Source organism: Rhinolophus sinicus, linkage group LG05 (genome assembly GCF_036562045.2).
Source record: "Rhinolophus sinicus isolate RSC01 linkage group LG05, ASM3656204v1, whole genome shotgun sequence".
Lineage (NCBI taxonomy): Eukaryota > Metazoa > Chordata > Mammalia > Chiroptera > Rhinolophidae > Rhinolophus > Rhinolophus sinicus.
The window spans coordinates 25865331-25890670 of NC_133755.1; the positions used below are offsets into that span (position 1 = coordinate 25865331).

At 36.3% G+C, this 25340-nt stretch overlaps 1 protein-coding gene across 1 annotated transcript in view; it reads right to left on the reverse strand.

Annotated features, from left to right (window-relative positions):
• Nucleotides 1-24771, reverse strand: part of HNRNPLL (heterogeneous nuclear ribonucleoprotein L like) — a 34257-nt gene extending 9486 nt beyond the window's left edge. Inside the window, exons 1-7 of the mRNA XM_074331911.1 lie at nt 24209-24771; nt 15221-15339; nt 10204-10441; nt 8622-8702; nt 7353-7454; nt 7194-7266; nt 2939-3010 (exon numbers count right to left, since the gene is read on the reverse strand). Coding sequence (XP_074188012.1) covers nt 2939-3010; nt 7194-7266; nt 7353-7454; nt 8622-8702; nt 10204-10441; nt 15221-15339; nt 24209-24397 — 874 coding nt within the window. The 5' untranslated portion in view covers nt 24398-24771. The remainder of the gene's footprint in view (nt 1-2938; nt 3011-7193; nt 7267-7352; nt 7455-8621; nt 8703-10203; nt 10442-15220; nt 15340-24208) is intronic.
• Nucleotides 24772-25340: the final 569 nt, after the last annotated feature.

The window sequence follows — 25340 nt, forward strand, 5'->3', positions numbered from 1 at the left end:
CACATATTTTGGCCTCTAATTTAAACTGTCATATGTACACTGAGGTCATGTATCAATCATTATTCCTACTGTAAAAGTATACATACATAGTATATATACATATTATACTGCTCCCCCCCCAACTACTACCAGTTGCTTGTACAGTAATGACACTTTACTACTATCACTAAATTTTCTTTTTCATGGAGAGTGGAAAGATATATGGTAGATGAGCAGTGGAAACCTTCCACTCTGCTTAAGTTGGCCAAGGTCCAATAACTTTGAGCTCCACTGCCATAGGTAACAATCAAATTCAGTACAAGAATATAACTGATGCTTTGTAATTATGACATTGGGCCATCAGGATTAAATTATGTTACCTACAGAATATAAATTATTACCTATATTTAAGAAAATAAGAACAAACAGAAGTCTTTTAAAAACTTTCTATACTAAATGCAAAAAAGTTTTGGTGTGGTGCTTAAAAAACCAATGTTTCAGGTATTTAAAAAATTCACTTATATGGGAAAATGCTGCATAATTATTAACATTTTGAAGTCACTTCCCATCTTTGATACTCTAAAATCTTTGGTCCAGGAACTATATCCAAAGATGTTAGCAATTAACATACAAACTTTTCTAGGGCTCACAGCAAATGAATCTGTATATTTACTTCTGCCACTTTTCAAGTATGAGAGCGTCTACCAGTTCATCTCATAGGGGTGGGCTTCCCAAATTAAAAGTTAAAGAATTCTCAAAACATAGACTTATACTGCTATGATAAACTAAATAATGAATTTAATCTAATTCATTAAACCTTTTCCTTTTTTTTTTAGTAAAGTTACATAGGTTTCAAGTATACAACTCTATAATACATCATCTATACATCACATTGTGTGTTCACCAGCCAGAGTCAGTTCTCTTTCCATCACCATATATTTGATCCCTTTTACCCTCATCTATCACCCCCCTCCCTCATTAAACCTCTTCTATTCCCTCTGTCTCACAGACCATCATAAAGGAAAAGCCACACATGATATAACACAAAAATGCTAATAAACCTGTTTTTCTGAACTGCAGAAACTAAGGGATACAGCTGTGATTTGCAGAATTTGTACAGTCAATATAACTAGCACCTACTCTCATCTTCTTTGCCTTTTGCCCAATTTCCTCATCTTACTTCTATTTTCTACCTCTTTTTATACATCTCTCTCTCCCTGTTCCTGTACACTGTTTTGCTTACTTCCCTAGGAAAGTAGAATCATCCTCAGTTAAATGTTTCAATGGACATAGCTCAGAATGGACACCCTTACACAAACCCACCACAATCATTCCTCCTCAGTACTCTCCAGAGCCTGGAATACCCCTAATTAGCAACCATCACACCAAAGAATTCTGCACCTCCTCTCTAAGTAAGCTTACATTTTAAAATTTATACACACACACACGAACACTCTAAATAAATTAGGGCATGAAACTGACAAGATTTTCAAAATATGCTTTTTAAAAATACAAAGTTCTTCGAGGGGCATATTAACATTTTTGTTTATACAGTTATTTAGTAAAATATATTTTATAAAGGAAGGCAAACCTGAAAACACACTGAGAAAACAGTCTGTGTCAACACTACTTAGAGTTTTTTGTCCTTCATTTATTCTTTCACAGACTTTTCTAGCCCACTTTGGCAATTTCTAGCCTTCAGTTGACTGCCATGACACAGTTATATATTCCACAACAACGCTACAAATTTGTGATTAGCAATTCTTTTATAACCCTCCATAATGCAGAGCACAGTGGGCTCCAAGTGTTTCTTTATAGCAGGATCAGAAATATCCATATAACCACATTTAATATTTATAGTTAAAGAAACAACTAAGAAAAATGATCAAGGAACACTCACTAAAATGACGGTAAGTAGTTAAGATTTTCATTCTATACCACACTTACTGTTATGACATAACAGATTATTTCAATCTTTTCTGCCATATAGACTACTATAGAAACTTAAACACATACACGCACATGCGTGCATATTTAATTGCTAGAGTTCAAAAAAAGACATTAGGGAATAAGCTAAAACTCACAGCTAAGAATGATCATCAAACATGTAGGCAATTTGAAAACATTTCAGAAAATAGGCAACACCAGGGGCTTTTCGATGATAAATCCCAACAGCACAAGGTAGCAATTTCTATTTTCTACTACTTCAGATAGCATTGTATTTCAACTTTAAACCACAGAATAAGTGGGCTCAATAATTACTGCTTTTTGAAAACTAAAAACTATTTAAAACCACAGAACTTATAACCAGTTAAAAGTCTTATCAATAGCAATTCTCAACATCTACTTACAAGGGCAATAGTCTGATACCTAACTTTCTCCTGAGGAAGAATATTACTCTAGGTTTCATAATCTTAACTTATCAACATAGCAAACATGAAAACTAAAGAAGTTTTAATAGAGGAATTAAATACAAACAAATTTAACCAAAGCCAAAATAGCAACTGTAGAACAAAAATAATTAACGATCTAACCAGAAACATGTTTCCCTTTCAACAAATGCCACATTCTTTCTGCCTTATTACTCAAAACTCCTCTTTGCTCATAATTGCTACAATGGAAGGAAATACACGTAATGAGCAATAATACTTCTTTTTGGTCCTCTAACAGACCAGAGCCCATTACTAATCAAAACCAAGACAAAACAAAATGTAATGGTAAAAAAGCTTTCAACCCCCAACCAAAAGCTCTCATTTATCTCAAGGATTATATATCAATATTCTAAAAAAGCAAAGCATTTTGACAACTCCTTGGGAGTATATTATAAGGGACTGACCCCAAATAAACCAAGTCAGGTAAGCAGGAAAAGTAGAAACAAGAAATGTGCCATTCTTCATCAGAAATGCAAAACTTCTAACAGTTCGTCTATACCACCTTCCTTCTGCCTTGACAAACTTACCATAGCCATCATGTCTAAACGAAGAAGGGTGTTCTCCCAAAATGGCTTGTCTCTGGCGACCCTTTCCTCTATCTGACACAAAAGTAGAAACATGGTTTTAACAATTTTGACCCAAGTACTTAACAGAGTTCTCACATGGGAAACACCCATTCAAAACATCCATTACAATTCATAAAGACATATGATTCCTGGTTAACTTTAAACATCCATTCATATCCAATTTAAATACAAACACCAAAAGTTTAAGAAAGTACTTCTATCTAACAAACTCCACTTAATATCTTTTTGGCAAATGCCAAATACAATCACATGTTCAAATTTAAGGAAAGAATGGATACTTTTCAGAAAGTGAATGTACACAATGCTAGAGTTTGACATTGTACAGAAGTTGTTACCAATACATGTCTTTAAAACAAGCTTTAAGTGCAGTACTTTTGAAAGACAGTACCTGAATCATACTATTAGCTTCAACAGCAACACATTTTCAAAGTGGGCTTCTTTCAAGAAGTTCAGCATAAGCCAACAACAACCTGTATTACATGGTTTCACAATCAGTAAACACAGAGTATTTTGTATGTATATACACATATTTACAAACACCTACAGACTTGAGAGCTGGAAATTTGCACATCACTGGCCCGTTTTATATCATGGATTGGTCGTTGTCTATAGATCTTAACACCAGGCAGGACTATGAGCAGCCCCCAAAGTTTAATATGCCAAGAGAAAGCTAACCAAGGGGGCTACATTATTGGATGAGAGTACTACAATACTCCTGAAGGATAATCTTTATTCTAGCTACATTTTCAGGGAAGCCATGCCAATTTTCCCCAATCTAATTTGAGATTTCAATAAAAGTGACTTGTGAGTTTCTAAAATAGCACTTCCTATGTAGCTTAGTAAATTTTAAAAATCATTGTACAATACTTTTAGAAAGTTTGCTGATCAAAGCAGTGTCCAGTAAGATTTTTTTTTTTTTTAAGTATCTTTAGAGTCCAGTCATTCTAATCTGAAAATTCAGAGAGAGGCTTTCTGTACATCCTTAGTCACCTAAAACAAATGAGGTTTATGGGAGATGAGAAATACTTTAACCTTCACTTCAGTCTAGAGAAATACCATTTTAATTCCCTATTCCAAGTTATCACAGCACTGACAGGGACCTAGGTCATCTAGGTCAACTTTTATTCAGCATATAAATTCTCTTTACAGCATCCTAATCAACTGGGCCCATCTAGCCTCTGTTTAACTAACGCCAGTAACAAGGTACTCACTACTTTCCCTCACATTTTCCGTTGGTCCTAAACCATCAGAAAATTAATTATAACATTGTATAGAAATTGGTTCTCTATCCATATTCTATCCCATTTGGGACCTCACAGACCTACTCGGTCTTTTTCCACAAACCCTTGCAAATGCTTAAAAGCTATTATGATCCTCCCTCCATTTCCCCAAAGTCATTTCTTCTCTAGTCTAAACATCCAGTTCCTTCTTTCCATTATATGGCTTCCAGCATCATCATTTAAGTCTCTCTTGAATCAATCCAGTCTGCTGATACGTTCCGTCAATAGTCCTCTATTTAAGCATGCCATCAAATACTACATACAATTCCTTATCTGACCCAGAAATCTTAAACCAAAACCACCATGTCTTCAAGGCTCAGTTTTATTGATACAGTTAACAGTGTGCTATAAAAGAAAGAGCACTGGATTAGGAATCAGAAGATCCCAACTTAACCACTAATTTGCTGTATAATCACAGAAACAATCTTCATTTGTAAAATTAAGGAGTTAAGGTAGATGATCTCCATGGTGTCTTTCAGCCAAACATTCTCATTATCAATAATTCTATTTGAAGCATTCACTACCAAATGTAAGGTCACATACAATAGAAGTGTGAAGATGAGTCAAATACTGAATACATCAGTCTATAAATAGTAGTTTGTAACCTTTTCCGGATTCATCTGAATTATGACGGAAGCTGTGGACCTTCTCCCCAAAAGATGCACATACACACAAGTTTTGCTTAACATTTCTGGAGGGATTCTCTGGAGTCGAGGCTAAGAATTCTTTGCACTAAAATGTAATTTGGGCTGAAAAGGACTTTTAAAAATGCGGTTATATTTATAAAAGTGCTCTTTTTGGTAGAAAAAGTTACAATTCATTATCAACTTGAATGGAACCTGAAGTCACTACAAAAACATAAACTGCTATAATCTTGCCAGACAAGCACCTCTCTGTAAGGAATTTAAAAACAAGAATTCTTTTCCCTTGAAAACAGAAACTAAAATTCTGTTTTACTTCCTTTAACTGTATTTCACTATTTAAATATCTACCTTTCTGACTGTAATTCCTTCTCTGAAAAACTAATATAAGCTGGTTCTGTGCAAATTTTAGATCTTTTAAAAGAATAGATGTTAAGAGCATTAAAATAAGAAGCATGTCTATAAATGTTTTAAGAGACATTAAGAGAAATGTAACCAAAACTATTTCAAATTGATAAAAAATAACAACTACAACAAAACAAATGTTCAATACTGACTGTAATTTGTCAGAAGTGAGAGATTTCTCATCAACCACTTGTTCCATTGTTAAAGTACTAAGGCTTTGTTTTCCAATACTGTATCCAACTGCACCAAGCCTGTACCAAGCAGATTTCTATGAGTACCAAAAAATGTGGGGTCCAGCCAAAGCTGCATTACAAAACAAACCTGTTTGCAACCCCATATGTAAGGCAAGATGATTTCCTGAGAATTGAGAATTAAAGAGGACAATCATCCAAAAGTCCTAAATATTTGAACATGCAAATCATTTCATTACATTTGTTATTTTTTTCTTCTGCCAAGAGTGCATGCACTAGCAAGTCCCTATTGCCCAAGATATTTTGGATGCCATAAAAATTTTTCCTACTTTATTGAATTTTACAGATATACTGAGTTTTTCTAACATATGGTTCAAACATTGATATTGTAGTTGAGATGTAGCCAATACTGCAGCCCCCTTGTTTTTACAAGATCCACATTTTAATCTGTATATTCCAGACTTGCCACACAGTTAGTTGAACAATTTTATCAGTCAAATCTATGCTCATGAAATCTAGCATTTGTAAGTTTTAGGTGAAAATGTATCTCAAATGAAATGCTCTTATTTTCAGATGTATCAAGTTTAAATATATTCTACACCTTGAACAGACATGTTACTTTCACCTACATTTGAAATGTCAAAATTTCTTGTTACACAAATTAACATGAGTAATAACCTTAAATTGTTACAAAAAGTAACAACTTATAAACAGCCACTTTACAAAAATCAAACCACACAGGAAATCGCCTTTTACATATAATGCACCTTTTCATTATATTATTCTATTCAAAGTCCACACTTGAGGAAAAAAAGGTAAGAGAGTGCAGCAAGTGTGCACCTTTCTAATCCTTTTATCTTTAATATCTGTGTGGATTGGTTGAGCATTGTCAATTCCCGAGACCTATAGATAAATGGGCCCTGGTTATTTGCCAATTAACAATTTGAATCTAAGCTGCAAACAGTTACAGTAATGAGCATTAACATTTACAACATTGTAGATAAAGTCTAGTATCAGTTAGTGAAAAGTCTTAAATTCTACAGCTGAAACCTTAAGGGAAATCAGACCAATATATACATACAACGTGAATAAATGGGCACAGTCTATCATGGTGTTCATCCCATGCAAGTCTGAAGTACTGTTAAGTGTCGTCCTTTAAAAACTTGGGGTGATGGTGCATGCAGTATGCAGTCAAGGTGAATTGCAAGTCTGAGTTTTTCAGAGGGCTTTTGCTGGTGCCGATGTTGTGCATGATGAAGTGTAGAGTCAGCCTGCTGGAGTCCTCTAGCCTTCTTAATGCCTCGTCCAGCTTGGGGGGAAAGTCCTTTCCATAGAGAAGCAGTGTGCAAGTTTGCAGTTTGTAAGGAATATTCTGAATCAGTTTCCTCTCCTCCAAAGAGAGAGAGCTGCTTGGAGAAATGCAAGTCCTTGAACTGCGGGCGTGCTTGTATGTATGGGCTCCTTTATTGAACTAAATATAAATAACTCAGTACATACCAGAAGGGGGCACTAATGTTCAAGGTTATTTTCCAGCATTACATGGCCTTTTGCAACAAAAGCATTCACCAACAATATTTTCATTGGAATGAACTAGCTCATCTCAGGAAAAAGGAATCTAACTGCATGTAAAACTTTGTCAGCAGATGTAAGTACATTCTAAAATGCATAAAATACTTACCTCGTCTTCCCAAATATGGTTTAGTGTAGTCCCAACTGTCATTGTCATTCCTAATAACATTTAGACGAGTTGGCTGTTAAATTTAAAAAGAAAGTAAGTTCAAATTGTATATCCAAAGCATAAATATTTCTTTGGCGAAGTGTTGAAAAAAATATTTACCCTTGCATATTCGATTTTCAGTGTGCAACATCCAGCATATATGTCTGCTCCGTTGAGCGCTGCTTTAGCTTTCTGGGCACAAAGGACTGATTCAAACATAAGCTCTATTAAGGAAATTTAGCTTAAGATGTCTAATAATCATTATTCACTACCTAAGAAAAGGACTTAAAATAATCAGAAATAACTCTTTCACTTCTGGAAATGTTTTACCAAATAAAATTTGTAGATGAATTTTAGAGCAATTTATTTTTAAGATCAATAGTACCATCATAAGGTATATAAATGTCTAATTACTAGTTGTACACCTGAAACTAATACAATATTGCCTGTCAACTATAATGGAAAAATAAATTAAAAAATAAAAAAGGATCAATGGTACCAAAGAAAACAATACAACCAAACTACCTACATTAATCCTTTTAAGTCATCAAAAGTACTTTATAAATTGGAGGGGAGAAGGGGTAGGGAGCATGGTCACATTCTCTAGCAAAGGATAGCTTGCTATCTTGAAATGGAGAATATTTTACTCTTACGATCATTACAAAGAACCAAAATAATACAAAACAAATATTTAATTTTTATATATATCTGGGAAGGCAGAATTTTATAATCATTTAACTATCTTGATTTTATTGTTTTTTAAAATTACTTTAAGGCTATAATTCTTAAAAAGACAAAACACCTTGCCAGAAGTAAGCACCATTAAGAGTAGGTTGTATATCCCTACCTTTCTCTATACATGCACATGTATACATAACATGTAGGTTAGATTTTTTTAATTATTGTTTTTTTAAATGGGATTGTACTATATATACTATTTTGCAACTTGCTCTTTTACTCAACTTATAACATATTTAACAAAAAGTAGTTCTTATATAAACCATTACCATTTAAAAAATTCAATAAAGAAAGATAAGAAAGGTTCTACTGATTCTAAAGTTTCGGTACTTCCAAACTACCTTAAAACAAGAGACTCAGAAAAATTGATTTGAGATAAATTTCAAAAAGGTACAAATGTACATATTATGAAATAGTGTTGTGTTTTCCCCATTAAAAAGACAAAGCACACTGTTAACATGAAGCAATGACTGATTTATGGTAGCCAGTAAAATTCTTTGTGAGTACTGCAGTTTCATTTTTTAAATCTAAGAAAAACAGATCAGGGGGAATAAACACCTGTCTAGAAATGATTACACAGGAAAAAAAAAATCTGTGTTACACAGCATTCATACGTATCAATGAATAATTTACAAATAAAGGATATTCAACCATTGCTTGTATCCCATTTCTCTTGAATATAACAATACGCTGCACTTTTCCAACAGGGTTGCATACAGTATATAAAACATCCTAAGAAGGAAAGAAAACAAGATTTCTTCAGATTTTATATTTGGAAAAAGTAAAGCTATACACTGTTTTGTTTTATTCAAAAAACTGGCAAGCTGTCACTTCTATTTATTACTATTTTAATTTTTAAAAATTGTTACACTGTAATAAATTTAAAGTTATTTCCTCACCTACACAATATACCCACACATTAGAGACGTTCCAACGAAACATTTGAAAAGCACTATTACCTATTTGATCTTCTAAGTGATTCCTCAATTTTTATTTTCTTAACAGGTGACTAAAATATTAACAATACACAATACCAAAACTGTGACTCTGAAATGTTTCATATTATAATCACTTGAATGGTAATAAATATTTATTGGTAATAATAAAAATATGTATGGTAATAAACATTTATTAAGGGGTAATAGTAGAACAACTCGCCATCCATTTTTCAAAAGACAATGGCTACTGAGAAAAGATCCAGGGAAGACCACTTATACAGTGGTTAGATGACACCAAACAAGATGCCTGAATCATCTAAGAGAGAACCTAAACACCCACTTAGGAACAATTCTTTCAAGAAATTTCCTGAGTACCTATAAATACACAGCTGCCCCATTAGGTACTAGGGATATAGCAATAAGCAAACCAGAGTACTTGTACTAGATTAGTTATATTCTTTCCCCTCAAACACAGAATACTGTAAATATATTAATACTGTATATTAATAAGTCTATATTATAAAAATAAAGATTCATAATGTTTAATTAAATTTAAATAGTATTTTATGCTTTATTTTAGTTTTATGTCCCAATAGCATATACCCTTACTAGAAATCATACGAACTGAAGCTTCCCTTACTGTAATAATCTATTCACTACACAACTCAAGGGTCCTTGTCACTAGCTTATTGTGAAACAGCATGTGATTTATAAAGTAGAAAACTCAACTGGTTCAGAACATGAATGCTTTTAAAAATTTTACTAATATCAATCACGTCTTTTAAATATCACTTCTTTTAATTTTACTAGTAATTTCACTTCTTCACTAATATTCAGAGTTTTAAGTAAATCAGACAGGTTTTTAACAAGCTACCTCAAAAGAGCTTAGAATGACATATACATCTTACTGTACTATGGGAGTCTGTCATTACCTAGTAGATGCCCTCAATACATGTGCTGGCATATGAATGGCAGAGATGTCAGGATCATTTCCAACAAGTCTGTCTAATCCCTTATTATCAGAAACAGAGTTAACACTGATGCTAAATAATAAAATTTTTAAATGCGCTTATTTAATTATGACAACTGTGCTTCTGACCTTTTGAGCTTCAATGCTCACCATTTCTTTGTTCATTTAACTTAATAGTCAAAATTAAGATTTATTTTAATAATTCTTTAAAAATACACTATTTTTAAATATCTAGATGGCAGGGAAGAAAAACTACAGGTTAGTCACTCTAGAGGCAAATTCCAAAATCACTTTTAATTCAGTTTGTCATACTAAAAATACATACCACCGTGATAGGATAAAGGGGATTCTGAATTGATAGCAGGAGAACTTTGTTGCCTCCTGATGGATCATCAGTATTTCCTGGCCGAGTGATCCTTTTGCTTGTAGAATAGTTGAAAAAAGCCTGTTGACCGGCAATGTACACAGGTTCATCCGCAGCAAATGTCACACATTCTTTGGCACTATCTATGTTCTCAAATTCCACTAGAGCCTGCCGTTTAAATGGCATCATCATCACATAGCTGAAAGGGAAATTGGGAGGCAATACGCAAATATAAATTCATTAACATTATCTATTCTCATTCAAGTAAAAGCAGACTTCAATAAAAATGGGTCAAATCATACAGATCGGTATTCTTCACGACCTACAGCCAATGTTAGTCAACCCTCAAACGTCATCAAAATCAATTATGCTACGCCCAGTAGATGGTGCATATCTGAAAGCTTATCCTCCCGTGATTAAAAGCTTATCCACCTCAGGCCTTCCTCAAGCAGTTTCCTGTTATCAGTTACCAATGACACCATCCAGTTTATTCCTCAGGCTTCTACTCCCAACCACTTTTAGAAAACGTCTAGATACAGAAACCAAGAGATAAAAGTTAACAGAAGTTTAGCAGATGGGACCCCTAATAACAGAAACTACTACAAATAAATAAGGGCCCCCACTAATAACTGACTATACTTTCATTAACTTACTAAAAACAGAACCAAAAATAAATAAAAGCAACTGCAAACTGATCAAATTTCATACAAATAATCTCCAAAATATTTTTAAATATTAAAGAATCCATGAAAGGATATTCACTATAATATGGTAATCACGGCTGCCTATGGGCAAGAGGGTAAAGTATTTAACTTTTCACTCTATGCTACTTTGGGGAGAAGAATATCTTAATACACGAAAAATAAAGAAATGAAGGGAGGGAGGAAAGAGAAATCAGAGTATGTGGATCACAACAAGGGAAACATGTATTCTATTCACATAAACTAGGACCTTAAAAATGTTTCGAAATACAGTTAACATGGTTTTCATTATAGTAGAAGGCCGGAGAAATAACACCAGGTCAGGTACTCAGTGACAACACTGCTTCTTAACCAGGCATCCAGGACCTACTGCTACACTTTAAAAAATGGAAAATGGCTTCTTATTAATAAAAAACATATCACTTTGTAGCCTGGGAAATTATATGATTTCTTATGAAATTCAGCTTCATCATTGATAAAACGTGGAAGGTTGTTGTCAAAATTATAGTTACTGCACACAAACTGCTTGCCTTGCCTCATTCATCTTTATATCCCCTGAATCCAGAAACACAGCCTGGCACGTAACAGGTATTCATTCAATCAATATCTGTTGGTCTATGAGGCTTGTTAGCTCTCCCCACCCACATCATGCAAAATTAAAGAATTACCAAAACAATGGATTTAAAGATTTACCAACTATAAATCTAAGACAGAGAAATCCTAGGAGAGAAACATTCCCTTAGAAACAGACTTCTTGCTGAAGTTCCAAAGTCTTGGGCATACAAAAAAATAAAAAACCTTGGAATCAGGTCTATGTTAAAGAAATTAAAAAATAAATATTCTCTCACAGATACAAGTTGGCTGAATAGCAAAATGATATTACCAGGTAGATATGTTAATAATGGCCTTTGGTTCTTGGGAAACAGAAAAATCAGAAAGGTTCAAAAAATAAATTCCTTATTGACCTAATATGTATACCCTTGGTCATAGTAAAACTGCTTTCTATAACTGCAATAAGTGAGCTAGAAGCACAGACTTAGAAGTTAAAAAGATTACCCAGGAAAGTGGTATCATATGAAGACAAAGAAGGGAAAATTAGAATGTCGCAAATATTTTAAGAATGCACTTAAAATTGCCTGGTACGTAATTTTTTAAATTATCTTTAAAAAGCATTAATATGAGGAAAACTAAAAAGCCAAAGACAGAAAAAATAAATAAAAAAGCTAAGGGTCTGGTGCTTTCAACTTATAGCTCAAGACATGTTTACTAAATTTTAAATAAAAACAGGAGGAGGCAAAAGATTTACTACATAAATTGGGTCTCAAAAGTTTTGTTACAAAATTTTAAACTGGTATAGCTAATCACTACTTAGCATCCTCTCCTTTAATGGAAGGGGGGAATTAAAAAATGGGAGGGGGGAAGAGAGGACAAGAGACTTAGTATATATTTTTTAATATTCTTTTGATTACAATACATGAATATACTACACAATAAAGACAAGTAAAATAGCAATTTTATTATCCTGACATAACCATTCTCAACATCTTGTAATAGTTTCTCCTGAACTTCTTTCCTAAGCATCCAGTTTTTCAATATAAAATTACTATATGCTGAACTTGGTGACTGACCTTTTTAACATGAGCAGTTTCTATACAATCTTTATAATCCCATATACATATCACAAAATAAACAAATAAAGAAAGGTTCTATAAATGCAACATTTTGAAGCAAAGTACCTGTTCCTTCCTCACTGGAGACTAGTCAAAGTTCCCACTTATTCAGTATCATTTCATACAACTGAAACTCCTACCGTGTTTCCCCAAAAATAAGACCGAGCCGGACAATCAGCTCTAATGTGTCTTTTGGAGCAAAAATTAATATAAGACCGGGTCTGATATGACATGATATATGATATGATGATATGATATATGATATACTATAATACCGGGTCTTATATTAATTTTTGCTCCAAAAGATACATTAGAGCTGATTGTCCAACTAGGTCTGATTTTCGGGGAAACGGTATTATTCATATTTATGCCAATTAAGCTCTTAATTACACACTAATTTGTTCCAACTATTTCACAACTTTTCTATCCACACAACTACTACCAATCTTGAGGGCAAAATGATGTATTATGCAAGTTAACTGAGTAACATTTATATATGGGACACTTTACTATGGATTAAGTATCAAACAGTATAGAGTCTAAAAATGAACACGCACCCAAAAGTAACTCAAATTACTCACCAACTTAAACACATAATTCTATTTCTTTAATCCCAAACATTCAGGTCATGGTCATAATGAACATTAAAATTTCCAACTATGTGTGCTCATCCACTTGTTTTTCTGACATTGCTTCACTGTTTCTTGGCTATAAGAAAATAGTAACTTAAAAGCCCTAAACGGGCTGGCCTGGTGGCTCAGGGGGTTAGAGCTCCGTGCTCCTAACTCCGAAGGCTGCTGGTTCGATTCCCACATGGGCCAGTGGGCTCTCAACCACAAGGTTGCCAGTTCAATCCCTCGAGTCCCGCAAGGGATGGTGGGCTCTGCCCCCTGCAACTAAGATTGAACACGGCACCTTGAACTGAGCTGCCTCCCGGATGGCTCAGTTGTTGGTTGGAGCGCAGGCTCTCAACCACAAGGTTGCCAGTTCGATTCCTCGACTCCCGCAAGGGATGGTGGGCTCTGCCCCCTGCAACTAAAATTGAACACGGCACCTTGAGCTGAGCTGCCACTGAGCTTCCAGATGGCTCAGTTGGTTGGAGCGTGTCCTCTCAACCACAAGGTTGCTGGTTCGACTCCCGCAAGGGATGGTGGGCTGTGCCCCCTGCAACTAGCAACGGCAACTTGACCTGGAGCTGAGCTGCGCCCTCCACAACTAAGACTGAAAGAACAACAACTTGAAGCTGAACAGAACCCTCCACAACTAAGATTGAAAGGACAACCACTTGACTTGGAGAAAAATCCTGGAAGTGCACACTGTTCCCCAATAAAGTCCTGTTCCCCTTCCCCAATAAAATCTTAAAAAAAAAAAAAAAAAGCCCTAAACATATAAGAACAAAAGAAAAATAAACCAGAAATACCCATCTCTTTAAACCTCCATGGGACGATGCACCTCTTATTAGGTCCTTACACAGTGATGTGTTAGTCTAGGGCCAACATGCAAGTCTACATAAGATCTAAGGAGTCTGCTTCAATATATAACTCTCCAGATAGACTTAATAACTTCCAAGATCCACTCCAAGTGACTAAGAAGTGAGATGGTCATCTTAGTGATACTTCAAGAAAAACGGGCCTTCTTATGCCCGTGTGGATTCCCAGTTTGTACCTCCAAGGATGAAAAATATATAAGCCAGTGGTTTCTGAGGTACATAAGTTGTGAATAACAGGTTTGCCATGTCATCTACCTCTCAATGAGGTCACTGAAGAAATTAATAAAAAAGATGCCATGATAGAAGCTATCACCTAACACTACCTCATATATCTCAGCAAATATATAGAAATGTCTCTCCTGTTTATGTATTTTGACTTAAGTCAGTGTCACTGATGCCTAAAACAAAAACCCCAAACATATTCATCAAGGAAAAGCTAATAACAAAATCAACTCAATTATCCATACTAAGAAGAGAACAACAGGCATACCCCAAAAATAATTTAGAAAGAATTTTTAAGTGTTTATTTTTGGTAGCAGATTCATTTTTCTAATTAGTTTTCACTTAAGTCAATATTCTTAAGCATACACCAGCTATGGTAAGAGAAAGGAAGAGCCTGAGTGAATACAAAAGGAAAAAAACAAGCTAGGATAAAATACTGAGTCTTGGGATATGCACAAGCACTCACAGCAACACATACCTAAGCAAACAATGCCTACCCTTAATCTACCCACTTTCAGTTGCCAGTTATTTCCTAAATATTCCGAAGTAAGAATTTTTTAAAAAACCAGTGTTTAAGTACCACTACTTGAAACTGAAAATAAAGGGTATAAGCAACTTGGTTTAAAGCAGTGCTTAAGAAGGAATCCTGAACTCATTTGAAAATCAGATGAAAGCTGCAATAATCAGTTTTACACACAACCTGGTTGGGGAGTGAGAGGTGATCATGGCCACAAAAATACACACATGCATCATCCCAGAAAGGTTAAAAGGTTCCAAAGAAATACAGTCATAAGCAACTCGATATATACTGTGGTTAAACATCAAGGCAGAGCGGCGCAGCAAGGCTTGTCCCCCCACACGCTTTTCAGTCTGCGCTCAGTCCCTACTGTCCTTACCATATCGTCCCAAATTTTTCCAGAGCCTCCACAAGGTCAGCTTCCACCACAGATTCACAGAGTCCTCGGACATGGACCACGGGTGAAACAGAAACTTTATGATGACTTCCACCTGCCTCCTAGCAAAAGAAAATAATTTCTAGTTAAAAACTTTAGAAGTCTAAATTGCATCTTTTAGTAAATTCAGCTCGGCCTTGAAAAGCAAACATTAAAACAACAACAACAAAAAAACCCAAACCAAGTTTCAATTTACAAGCAAGCAACAGGACCTGAGAATAAAATCACCAACTAAATGCTTGGCATGAGAATTATGACTTCTTAAAAGGGAGTAGTCTCTCTCAATAAGAAGTGAAACTAAGTTACTTACAACTTATTTTCAATGTCAAGGGAATCTCAGAAAAAATTTCAGCAGAGACAGAGCATGCTAAGATCAGAAATACATTTTATACTCAATTTCATAGTTTTTCCTCCATAAAATCAAAATCTCAGTAAGACCAAAAAGTCCCAATTTAAACTTATCTTTAATATAAAGATTGTATACTTTATTTTTCCTGTAATATAGATTTATATCTTCGTCCTTGTTTAATTGGTTATCTAGTGTCACTACAACTGAAGTTACTCATTTGGCAGTATACTTCCCAACTTAAAATTTATACAAGGCATCATCTTTGCTGATGAATAGAGTACTCAAAAACGCAAGCGTTCTGGGGGCTTCTGTGGAGTCATGTATCTGAGTCGTGTATCTTTCAGATTGCCCAGCAGGAAGTTTAAAAATGTAAGTATGGGGTCTTAAAGTTTATTTTAAAAAGGATTATGTATGACAATTACTTTGAAAATGAAAATAGCTCTCTCATTTACATATTCAAGGCCTATTAAGGCAAAGATTTATATTTACAGCTAGCCACTGGAAACCTCTTGCATCACTTCAGAAATGACTTCCACGTACAATTCCTATATATATGAATATATATTAAAATACGAGAAATTAAAGAATATGCTCCCACAGATCAGTTCATACATATATGTATATCAAAAAAAATCTATTAAAGGTTTTTTGTCCTACAAACTAATCTAAAAGCATTATATTTTACCATTAAAACTTTAGAATCATTTTAAGATAATTAAACCCTTTTATGGCTATTTTAAAAGACTCACCAATTTTTACTATAAAACACTTAGAAAATATAGTAAAACTTATGTCCTGACAATAAAAAATTATGTCTGAGTTTAAAGAAAAGAACTAATTTAAGTATACAAAGTAACCATGGGACCACTACATAATCAAATAAATTCAGTCCTTTGCAAATACGAATTCAACCCCTGGAATTTCATTTGAATTGCTTAGGCTGAATCTTTTCTATGGTTACATGTATATTCATTACATGTCACTGAATTTGAAATAAACTATTCTGATTGTTCCCTATGTAAACCAATACTCTATATTAGCAACTTTAACAAATGAGACTGCCTACCGTAGGTGAAACTCAACAACCAAATATGCATTATCACCCTAAAGTTCTTGAATACAACAATAATGTAAGAAAAGAGCTCTACATACCTGAAAACCTAAATTTAGACATACATTTAAAAAGTATAAATAACAAGTTTTGCTCTAAAAATAAGTAGACAATAATGAACTGCAAGAAATAAAAGTTATCTCTGTTGAGCCTTAGAAATCGGCTGACAAAGGTAAAAGCGCAAGATAAAAACTATATTGGCCTGCACTCTTCAAAAAGTTAGAATCAAAAAACAGTGGAAGAGGGGCTGGCCTGGTGGCTCAGGCGGTTGGAGTGCTTCCTCTCAACTGCAAGGTTGCTGGTTCGACTCCCACAAGGGATGGTGGGCTGTGCCCCCAGCAATTAGCATTGGCAACTGGACCTGGAGCTGAGCTGCACCCTCCACAGCTAAGATTGAAAGGACAACAACTTGACTTGGAAAAAGTCCTGGAAGTACACACTGTTTCCCAATAAAGTCCTGTTCCCATTCCCCAATAAAATCTTTTAAAAAATAGTGGAAGGAAGATTTCAGATTCAGACTAAAGAGAGACAATAGCCAAATGCAATACGTAAGCCTTCGTTTTATGATAAAATCTGCTATAAAAAACATCTTAAGGACAAATGGACAATTTAAACAGATAGCATATTGGATTATATAATGGAATTATTTATTCTCTTAGGTGCCATTATAATAATGGTACTGGTAATAAGAATATCCTTATTCTTAGGAAAGCTGAGCTATTTAAGCATGAACTGTCATGTCTATAACTTACTCCCAAATAGTTTAGGGAGAAAAAAAGTATGTATATAGATATAGAGATAAAAATCCCAAGTAAAAAAATGTTAAAAACTGTGTATGTAATTGAACATTATACATAATAAAAAGTTGGGAAAATATTTTATTATATAATATTTAAGACCAAAAAAGCGTAAGAACAATATATACTCATTAACCCACCACCGTTTTAATAAATAAAAGACTACCAATCAGTTGACATCTCTTCCTCCTACCTCCCTTCCGATGATGAATAACCACTATGTTGTATATAGCGCTAAAGAATATAACCATTTTTCAAATTGGTATTCTCGCAAAGAAATGAATTACAGGATCAATTTAAAAATCCCTCTCAAAAGGTTATTTTAATTATGTGATTATTTAATTATATTTCCTAAACGGAACAGATCAAGATTCAAGTCATTCTATAAAAGCAGGAAAATGTTGGGTAAATGCAATCTATATGGTATCTAGAAGATATGATTATCTCAATCTCAAGGCTGAACACCTATCCCAAACCTCTTGTATTTTTTTACACCCACTCAATGAATCTGCCATTCATGAATTTACCTACCTTAATATTTCTTTATCTTTAAATTATGTCCCCCCTTTTCTCTAACTTAAAATTTTCTCATCCTTTCTGTAATTTATTTAAAAAGAAAAAACCTAATGTTGTTTCCAAGTATAAAACTGATATATTAAAGATACTTTTAAAACTATATTTTCACCACCCCCTTTCCTCCCAAATACTAATACTTTTCTTAAATCAATATTTTCTTATATCGACCTATACTGTATACTGGTAATAGAGCTGATCACCTGTAGAGCTTCTTTTTACCTACCTTAAAACAACCTCTTTGAAGCAGTGTACTATACCTATGATTCCTAAATTGGTGAACAAATCAGTATGTTTACCCCATCCACATATTAATACTTTGATCATGTCTTCTCCAGCTTAATGGATTTTTTTAATCCTTTCTCATACAGAAGTCCAAATTCTTTCCATTTCAAATGTTTAGACTCTCTACTGATCAATTTATATCTATTACATATCAGACTAATTAATAATTTATTAAGTATCAAACAGTGAATGCCAGCAAATGAAGGTATGCCTGCAATTTATGTATATATTTTTTCTTTTTAAATTAGTCAATCCCTTCTTTAGGTAAACTGGGTCAACTATAATGGAGGCATCATTTTCCCCAGTGCAGGTTATAGACCCGTCTAGTCATAACCATTCCAAACTCCCTGCCCCTCAAAGCCTAGCTCAAGGACAAACTCTAATAATACCAGTCTTAAGTGCTAATTTTGGCATTGAAGATTGAAGACCAGGTTTTATTAAAGAGAAGGAAAGCTCAGCAGAGTATAAATGAAGCTTCTAAGAGGAATGAGCAGGGCCCATTAACATCTATTCATACAGAAAAGCAATAATTAAACTGTAAACTCAAAGGCCAGGCACATTGTCTGTAGGCTTTTTTGTTTTCCCAGTATCTCCATGCACAACATGTGCTCAAGAGCCGCTGACCAATAACAATCTTTTCTGCCCTCCTATAGTGACAGGATTAAGACCAACCTCAAATTCAATAATTCCGTCCCCCTACACGAAACAAACACACAGACTCCCTGCCAAGTGATTATCCAGCCTCTCCTTAAACACCTCCAATGACAGGAAACATACTACCCAGTGAGACAGACAATCCATTATATTTTTAGAAAATTCTTCATAATATGCATCCACATCTGTCTCCTGTAGTTTCCTACCCAAAATGGCCTCTGGAGTCAGACCTGAGTTTCAATCTTTGGACACTTACTGGTTCAGTGATCTTAGGCTACTTAATCTTTCTGAGCCTGTTTCACTATTTTAAAGAAAAAAAAATCAAAACCCTTATCACACAAGATTACAATAAATGGAACAACAAATATAAAATGACTAGCAGGGCTAGATGTAGTTATTGAGTAAAGGTTCAGTAAGTGTTAGTTGGCACTCCCTACCCTTATCTGCATCTCCCTCTTCTACACGATAACCTTACAATTATTTGTAATGATTTCTTAAATCACACTTACGTCTACCCCAGATTCTTCTGTCATTCCTCTTATGATGTGATTTTAAGTGCCTTCTCCATTCTGGTAATCTTTCTCTGGACTAGAATTTATCAACACAGTACTAAGAAGGGAGTCCAGTATTTCCAGATATTTAAGATTACCCTCTCTTTCACTTTGGAGACTTCATATAGACCAAGAACAAACTAGTTTTAAGAGGCAGCTGCAAACATTTTTTAATTCAGAATATGCTTCAAGTTAACTACGTTTTTTGAGGGTTTTTTTTTTCTTGCTAAATTAAATAGTTGCCTCTCTTTAATTTGGTCTTTCTTTTTTAAAAGAAACAGTACAGCAGATCCAAAATATGGGAATCTCTTTAATTTTCCTATCCAAAGTTCTTAGGTATATTTGATCACATAACAGAGGAAAGATGAAAAAAGAACCGCCATATGATTCAAATAACATTTATTTATTTATTTACTCATATAGAAGTACTTTGGTTTTGCCTACCCAGAGCCCTTTCCCCCTTCTTCTGGTTAAACACACCAAAGTGAAAAAAAACACCAACTCTTCAACTCCCTATTATCTTGGTATTCTCAGTCACACAGTCCTGTCTCCCCAACTTCAGAGATAGCCCAGTGATTAGTTGGAAGAAGGGGGAGATAAAAATGGTTTATCAGGAGACAAATATGAGCACTGGGGAAGAGACTACTCTCTTTACTTACTAATTATAAGACTATAAGGTTAGCTTTATCACTAGAGAAAATAAGAGTGGAAACATGAAAAGAGACAGAATCAAGTCTCTGTGCTATCTAAAACCCTGGATCCAGCCATGCCTGAAACTAGTGCCACAACTTGGCTTTCCCAGTTATATGGGCCAACAAATTCTCTGCCTCGCCCTCTTATCACTTTTTTAAGCTCATCTGAGTTGTCGCTGTAGCTGCAACCGCAAATTTTGAAAGCTTTGTTCAATTTCATAGAGAAAAGAGAAAAACACTAAATGATGCAGAATCACAGCTTTTTAGACATGGAATTTTTTTCACTACTACATCTCCATCACCGAGAACAACACCTAGCACATGACAGGGGCTTAAGTATTACTTTTTTAATGAGTTAAGACATCAGTGATCATCATATCCAACCATCTCATGTTATAGGTAGCAAATTGAGTTCCAGAGAGGTGGTCACAAGCCATGTTGGTAGCAGAGCCAAGGCACCAGCTTATGGCTCTATTAACAGCTCTTCATTTTATGTACTAACACGAAGAAACAATCACTTGTTAAAACCAAAAGATAGTAAAACCTACTACTTTTCATTTCTTTCCCAAAACTAGGCCTGAAAAATCCTCACTTACTGTAGCAGCTTAGCTAACTACATTAGGAGTTACATTAGTAACTTAGTAACAATGTTACTGCTATAGAAGCCTCAAGGCTCTGTCTGGCACGTACCTCCAGGGCACACATCCTTGAAATGTTTTATTCCCCAGTGTAGTCACTATGTTCACTGTCACAGTCTCTAAACTTTCCTGTAAGAGCTAAGCTGAAAAAGTGACTTCATCCAATAAGCCATCATAATATTCCTACCACCTCTGTAATTTAAATCATTAAAGCATAACAGTATATCTTAAGCTCAATCTAGATTCTCTACATAATGTATATTCCTTTGCTTGAAAATCCTAGAATCTACATTTCTATCTTGGCATTTTGCCATCTGGTTAGTCTACGTATTTATTAAAAGTTGAGAAATAAATATTCACCTCATCAGTAAACAAACCACTTTAACAATTTTCAATTTGCCTGTTTACTCACTAGCAGAATAGAGTAAAAGAAAAAACCTGAAAGTCTCCAAAATAAATTAGTACTCCATAAATTTTTATTGGTATCAGTCTTTATAAAAGCAGATCTTTTCTATGTACCCTCCCAATTCAAGTCCTCAATTAGTTTTGCCAAGGGAAGCCCTAATATTTGGAAGTCAAGCTGCTTTCTTAAAAGTAAGCAGATACAGAAATTGACTATTAATATGATCTACTAAATTTAAGAATACCATTTACTCTGTAAGAATAAAGTGACTATAATACATAGCACAAACCTCCACAATCAAGCTTTGTTCAACAATGCAGCCCAATGAATCTAAATCACTTTTGTTCGTCAAAATAAGTACCAGAAGACACACATTTTAAAGAATGTCTTATTTCTCATGTCCAAACTATTAACTTATTTCTCTTTATGCCTTAAAATAGCACGATCATTCACAATGTCCAATTCATCTTTAAATTAGGAGCATTGGTAGAAACACTGTTTTTCTTGAATGTACTCACTTTCCTCTTTCAATCTATTATCAAAGCACTCACGGAAATAATTATGAAAAGCCAAACAACGTAAATCTTTGAAGTCTTGCTTTGCATTTTACAAACTTCCAACTAAAGTTGAAAAAGATTGCTTATCGTTGTACCTAATTTGCATGTACCGCAAAAGTACTTCTTCTTTGGCTGGGCTGAAGGACCACTGACTGAGGCTGAACCAAAACACTTTTCAGTTTGATAAATTACCATATTTCTGGATGATGACGCACTAGGCAATAAACTGCTATCCAGAAAATTCCTGTCCTAATAGAATTTTATTATGTACAGGTTTCCATAGTTGCAATGATTTCAAGAGTACCAAACATTACATGAAGAAAAATGTTTAAAAACAGGAAAAATAAGCATTCATTAGATTTCACAGTGCAATGTTGGTTCATTCTACTGTTAAATAAAAGCAATTCACCCTCTCTGAAGAAACATAACAGCAGTAAGATAAACAAAAATTAGAATTTATAACTCCTGCCTGGGTAATTTAAAAGCTGCATTACATTAATTACTGAATGACAAAGTCAGGTATGGAAGGCATGTAGTTCAACTTTCACATTTTACAGACTAAGAGAACTCACTCAGCATAGTAAACTGACTTTCTAAAGGTCACATAAATTGTATTCTAGCTAAGACTTCTGACTGTCCCCAAGCCCTGCCCAGTGCTATTTTCACTGCTAGATACAATTCACTCTGGATATATTGATTATATATTATTTTCTTCCCAACACACCCTATACTATTGGCTTAATGTTTAATATGTTCTTTCTAATATTCGAGGAATTTTACTTTTAAAGGTTAAATTTTTTTTAAATTTATAAACTGATTAAAGTATCTTTTCAAGACACTTAATGGTAGACATTTCATGATGCTGCACAAAAACTCCAGCAAGCCTTCTGGCAAAAGAAATACACTGATCCAATGCATCTAAATAATCAGTTGTAACATTCCTGTTTCCAACTTCCACAATGGAATTGGCTTTGAACGGAAACTTTTAAAGAAGAAATGTACTTACTTTATTTACACTTTCAAGTTACATTTTGAATATACCAAATAGCTAGGCACAAAAATAAAAGTATCTAGCTATAGAAAACTATTTTATTTAAAGAGTTCTTTTTTAAATGCGTTGCAACCTTATCCATCACATTAACGTATCTGGAAACTCGAAATGGAAACTCTAACCGAAGTTTGGTGATCGGAATTTTTTACATAAACATTCAAACAATACCTAACAGGCTTCTAATTTGACTCCTACCAAAGGTGAAAACATTTTAATCTATTAATAGAATATATGTATCTTATTTCACAAATTTCCGGGAAAGTTTGCTTTAAAAAAGAAATCACAAAATGTGTTAAATGTTTAAAGAACATCTAAGTCATTAAGACACCTTAATGCATCAAAAAAGGGCAAAAACGTTTGCTTTTGTTTTGTTTCCTTAAAGTCTCCAGCCAACAGAAGCTGAGTTACTATTTGCTGTGGATAAAGCGCGTTTCACATTCCTTCTGCCTCCAGCTAACATTTTTGATGAGAGAAACAACCTAGTGGAGTGTTTAATGCAATCCTGATTTCAGCTCCTCCTTTCGTGGGGCAAATTTGGGATAAATTGTCAACGAGGTACTGAGGTGATTTTAACATGTGCTTTACGAGAAAGTAGCGATGTTCTAACACCTACCAACACATTTTTTTAAACCGAAGAGCTAACTGTACTGAGCAATAATCATGACACTGGGTAGCAAAGCATGCACGCCAGGCCTGCCAAAAGCAAAAAAAAAAAAAAAAAAAAAAATTAAATCTTCAGGGGAACTAGGGCGTGAGCGCCAGAGCGTAATTTGTCATTTAGTTACGGCTCTCCTCCCGACCTACGCGAATACAGTCCTCGGGGACCCACGCAACAATCCTGTGATGTGGAGCAGCGCGCGGATGCTGCGGGCAGAGGTACCGAAGAGAGAGGGTCGTCGGGACGGAGGCCAGCAGCCGGACGACTTAAACTAACAAAGAGCTAATCGCGCCCCAAAGCCCCCACTCCCCACCCCCAAGCGGAAGCAACACCTCCCCGCCGCCCCCGCCGCGCGACCCTCCCGTTCAGGGCAGGGAGCCGACTGGCGCCGGGGCCTGTCGCCAGGCCGGGGCAGGTTCGCGATCGGGATGCGGGGAGCAGGTAGGGCACAGAATAAAAGCCCCAAAGGAAGAACCGGCGCTTCCCGGCCGGCTCAGCGCAGCAGAAAAGAGAAACGAGGCGGGCGGGAGGCCTGGGGCCGAGTCCCCGCCACTGGGCCATGCTTCCCAGGGAGCCGCCCGGCACAGGGGTCGGGGCGCCGCGCATTGTTACCGGCTGGGAGAAGCTCCGGCCGCCGCCGCCGCCATCGCCTCCGCCCCGGGGCGTCGCTTCCCGGCGGTTCTCGCCTTCCTCGGCCGAGTAGTCGATCTCCCCCTCCTCCGTCTTGAGGCGCTTGGCCTGGTTCTCGTACTCGCGGTCCTCCTCGTATGTCTCCCTGGGGGAGGAGGAGGAGGAGGACATGGCGGCGACCGGAGGGACCGGCGGGCAGGCGGGTGGGGGTGGCGGCGTGGCACTGACGCCACGGGTCAGTCCCCGCCGTGGGCAGCGCCTCTTCGGAGGTCTGCGCGGCCCGGCCGTGCGCAGGGGCAGCGCGCCCAGGAGCCAGGTGGGCGCCGAGAGCGAGCGGGATGGGAGGGTGCTGCGCAGCGGCCTGTCCCCTTTATTAGGGAGCCAACATTCAGCCTCTCCCCGCTCCGCCGTCTCCGCTCCCAGCCCCGGGGAGCGAATCTAAGGATGGGACGCGACGGTGGCTTCCGGTCTTCCCTCCTCCCCCGATCCGCTCCCCGCCGTCAAGGCCGAGCCTCCGCCCCCACCTTCGCTGTCGCGGCGCAGGATTGAATCCAGCCGCAGCCCCCGGGAAGCGCCCCCCCAGCCTGGATCTCGCTCCCTATTGGCAGGGGGAAAGTCGACCAGGCTTCCAATTGGCTGTAAGGGTTGTTCGTCAACAGTCCACTGCCCGGCCTCGGCCCCCTCCCTGCACCTTCTTTCTGAACTCGACACTGGCCTGCGAGTCCCGACCGCGCAACGCTCGCCGCGTGCCTCCCGGGAGCGGTTGCTTCCCCCAAGCCGTTAACGCTATTAGGCAAACCTTTGGCGGGGCGCGGAGTGAACCCTGGCGGGCGACGAGGCATGCAGTGGTTTTAGGGCTGCGGGTGTTAACCGCCCTTCCGCTAATTTAAATGCTTTTATTACTTGGTTTCAAAAAGAGGGTGAAGGAAACGTCTAAAATCCCACACCTCACACAGCCCTAAAACTACAGGGGTTGAGAGGAGAAAAGGGTTAGAACCGTGAAAGTAGCCTTCTCCCTATGCTGTGCAAAATCCGGTAGAAGTGGGTGGACTTCTAATAGTCAATATTTACCAAATGCAATAAATGCAAGTCTAAAGAAGACTGTCCACAAGAG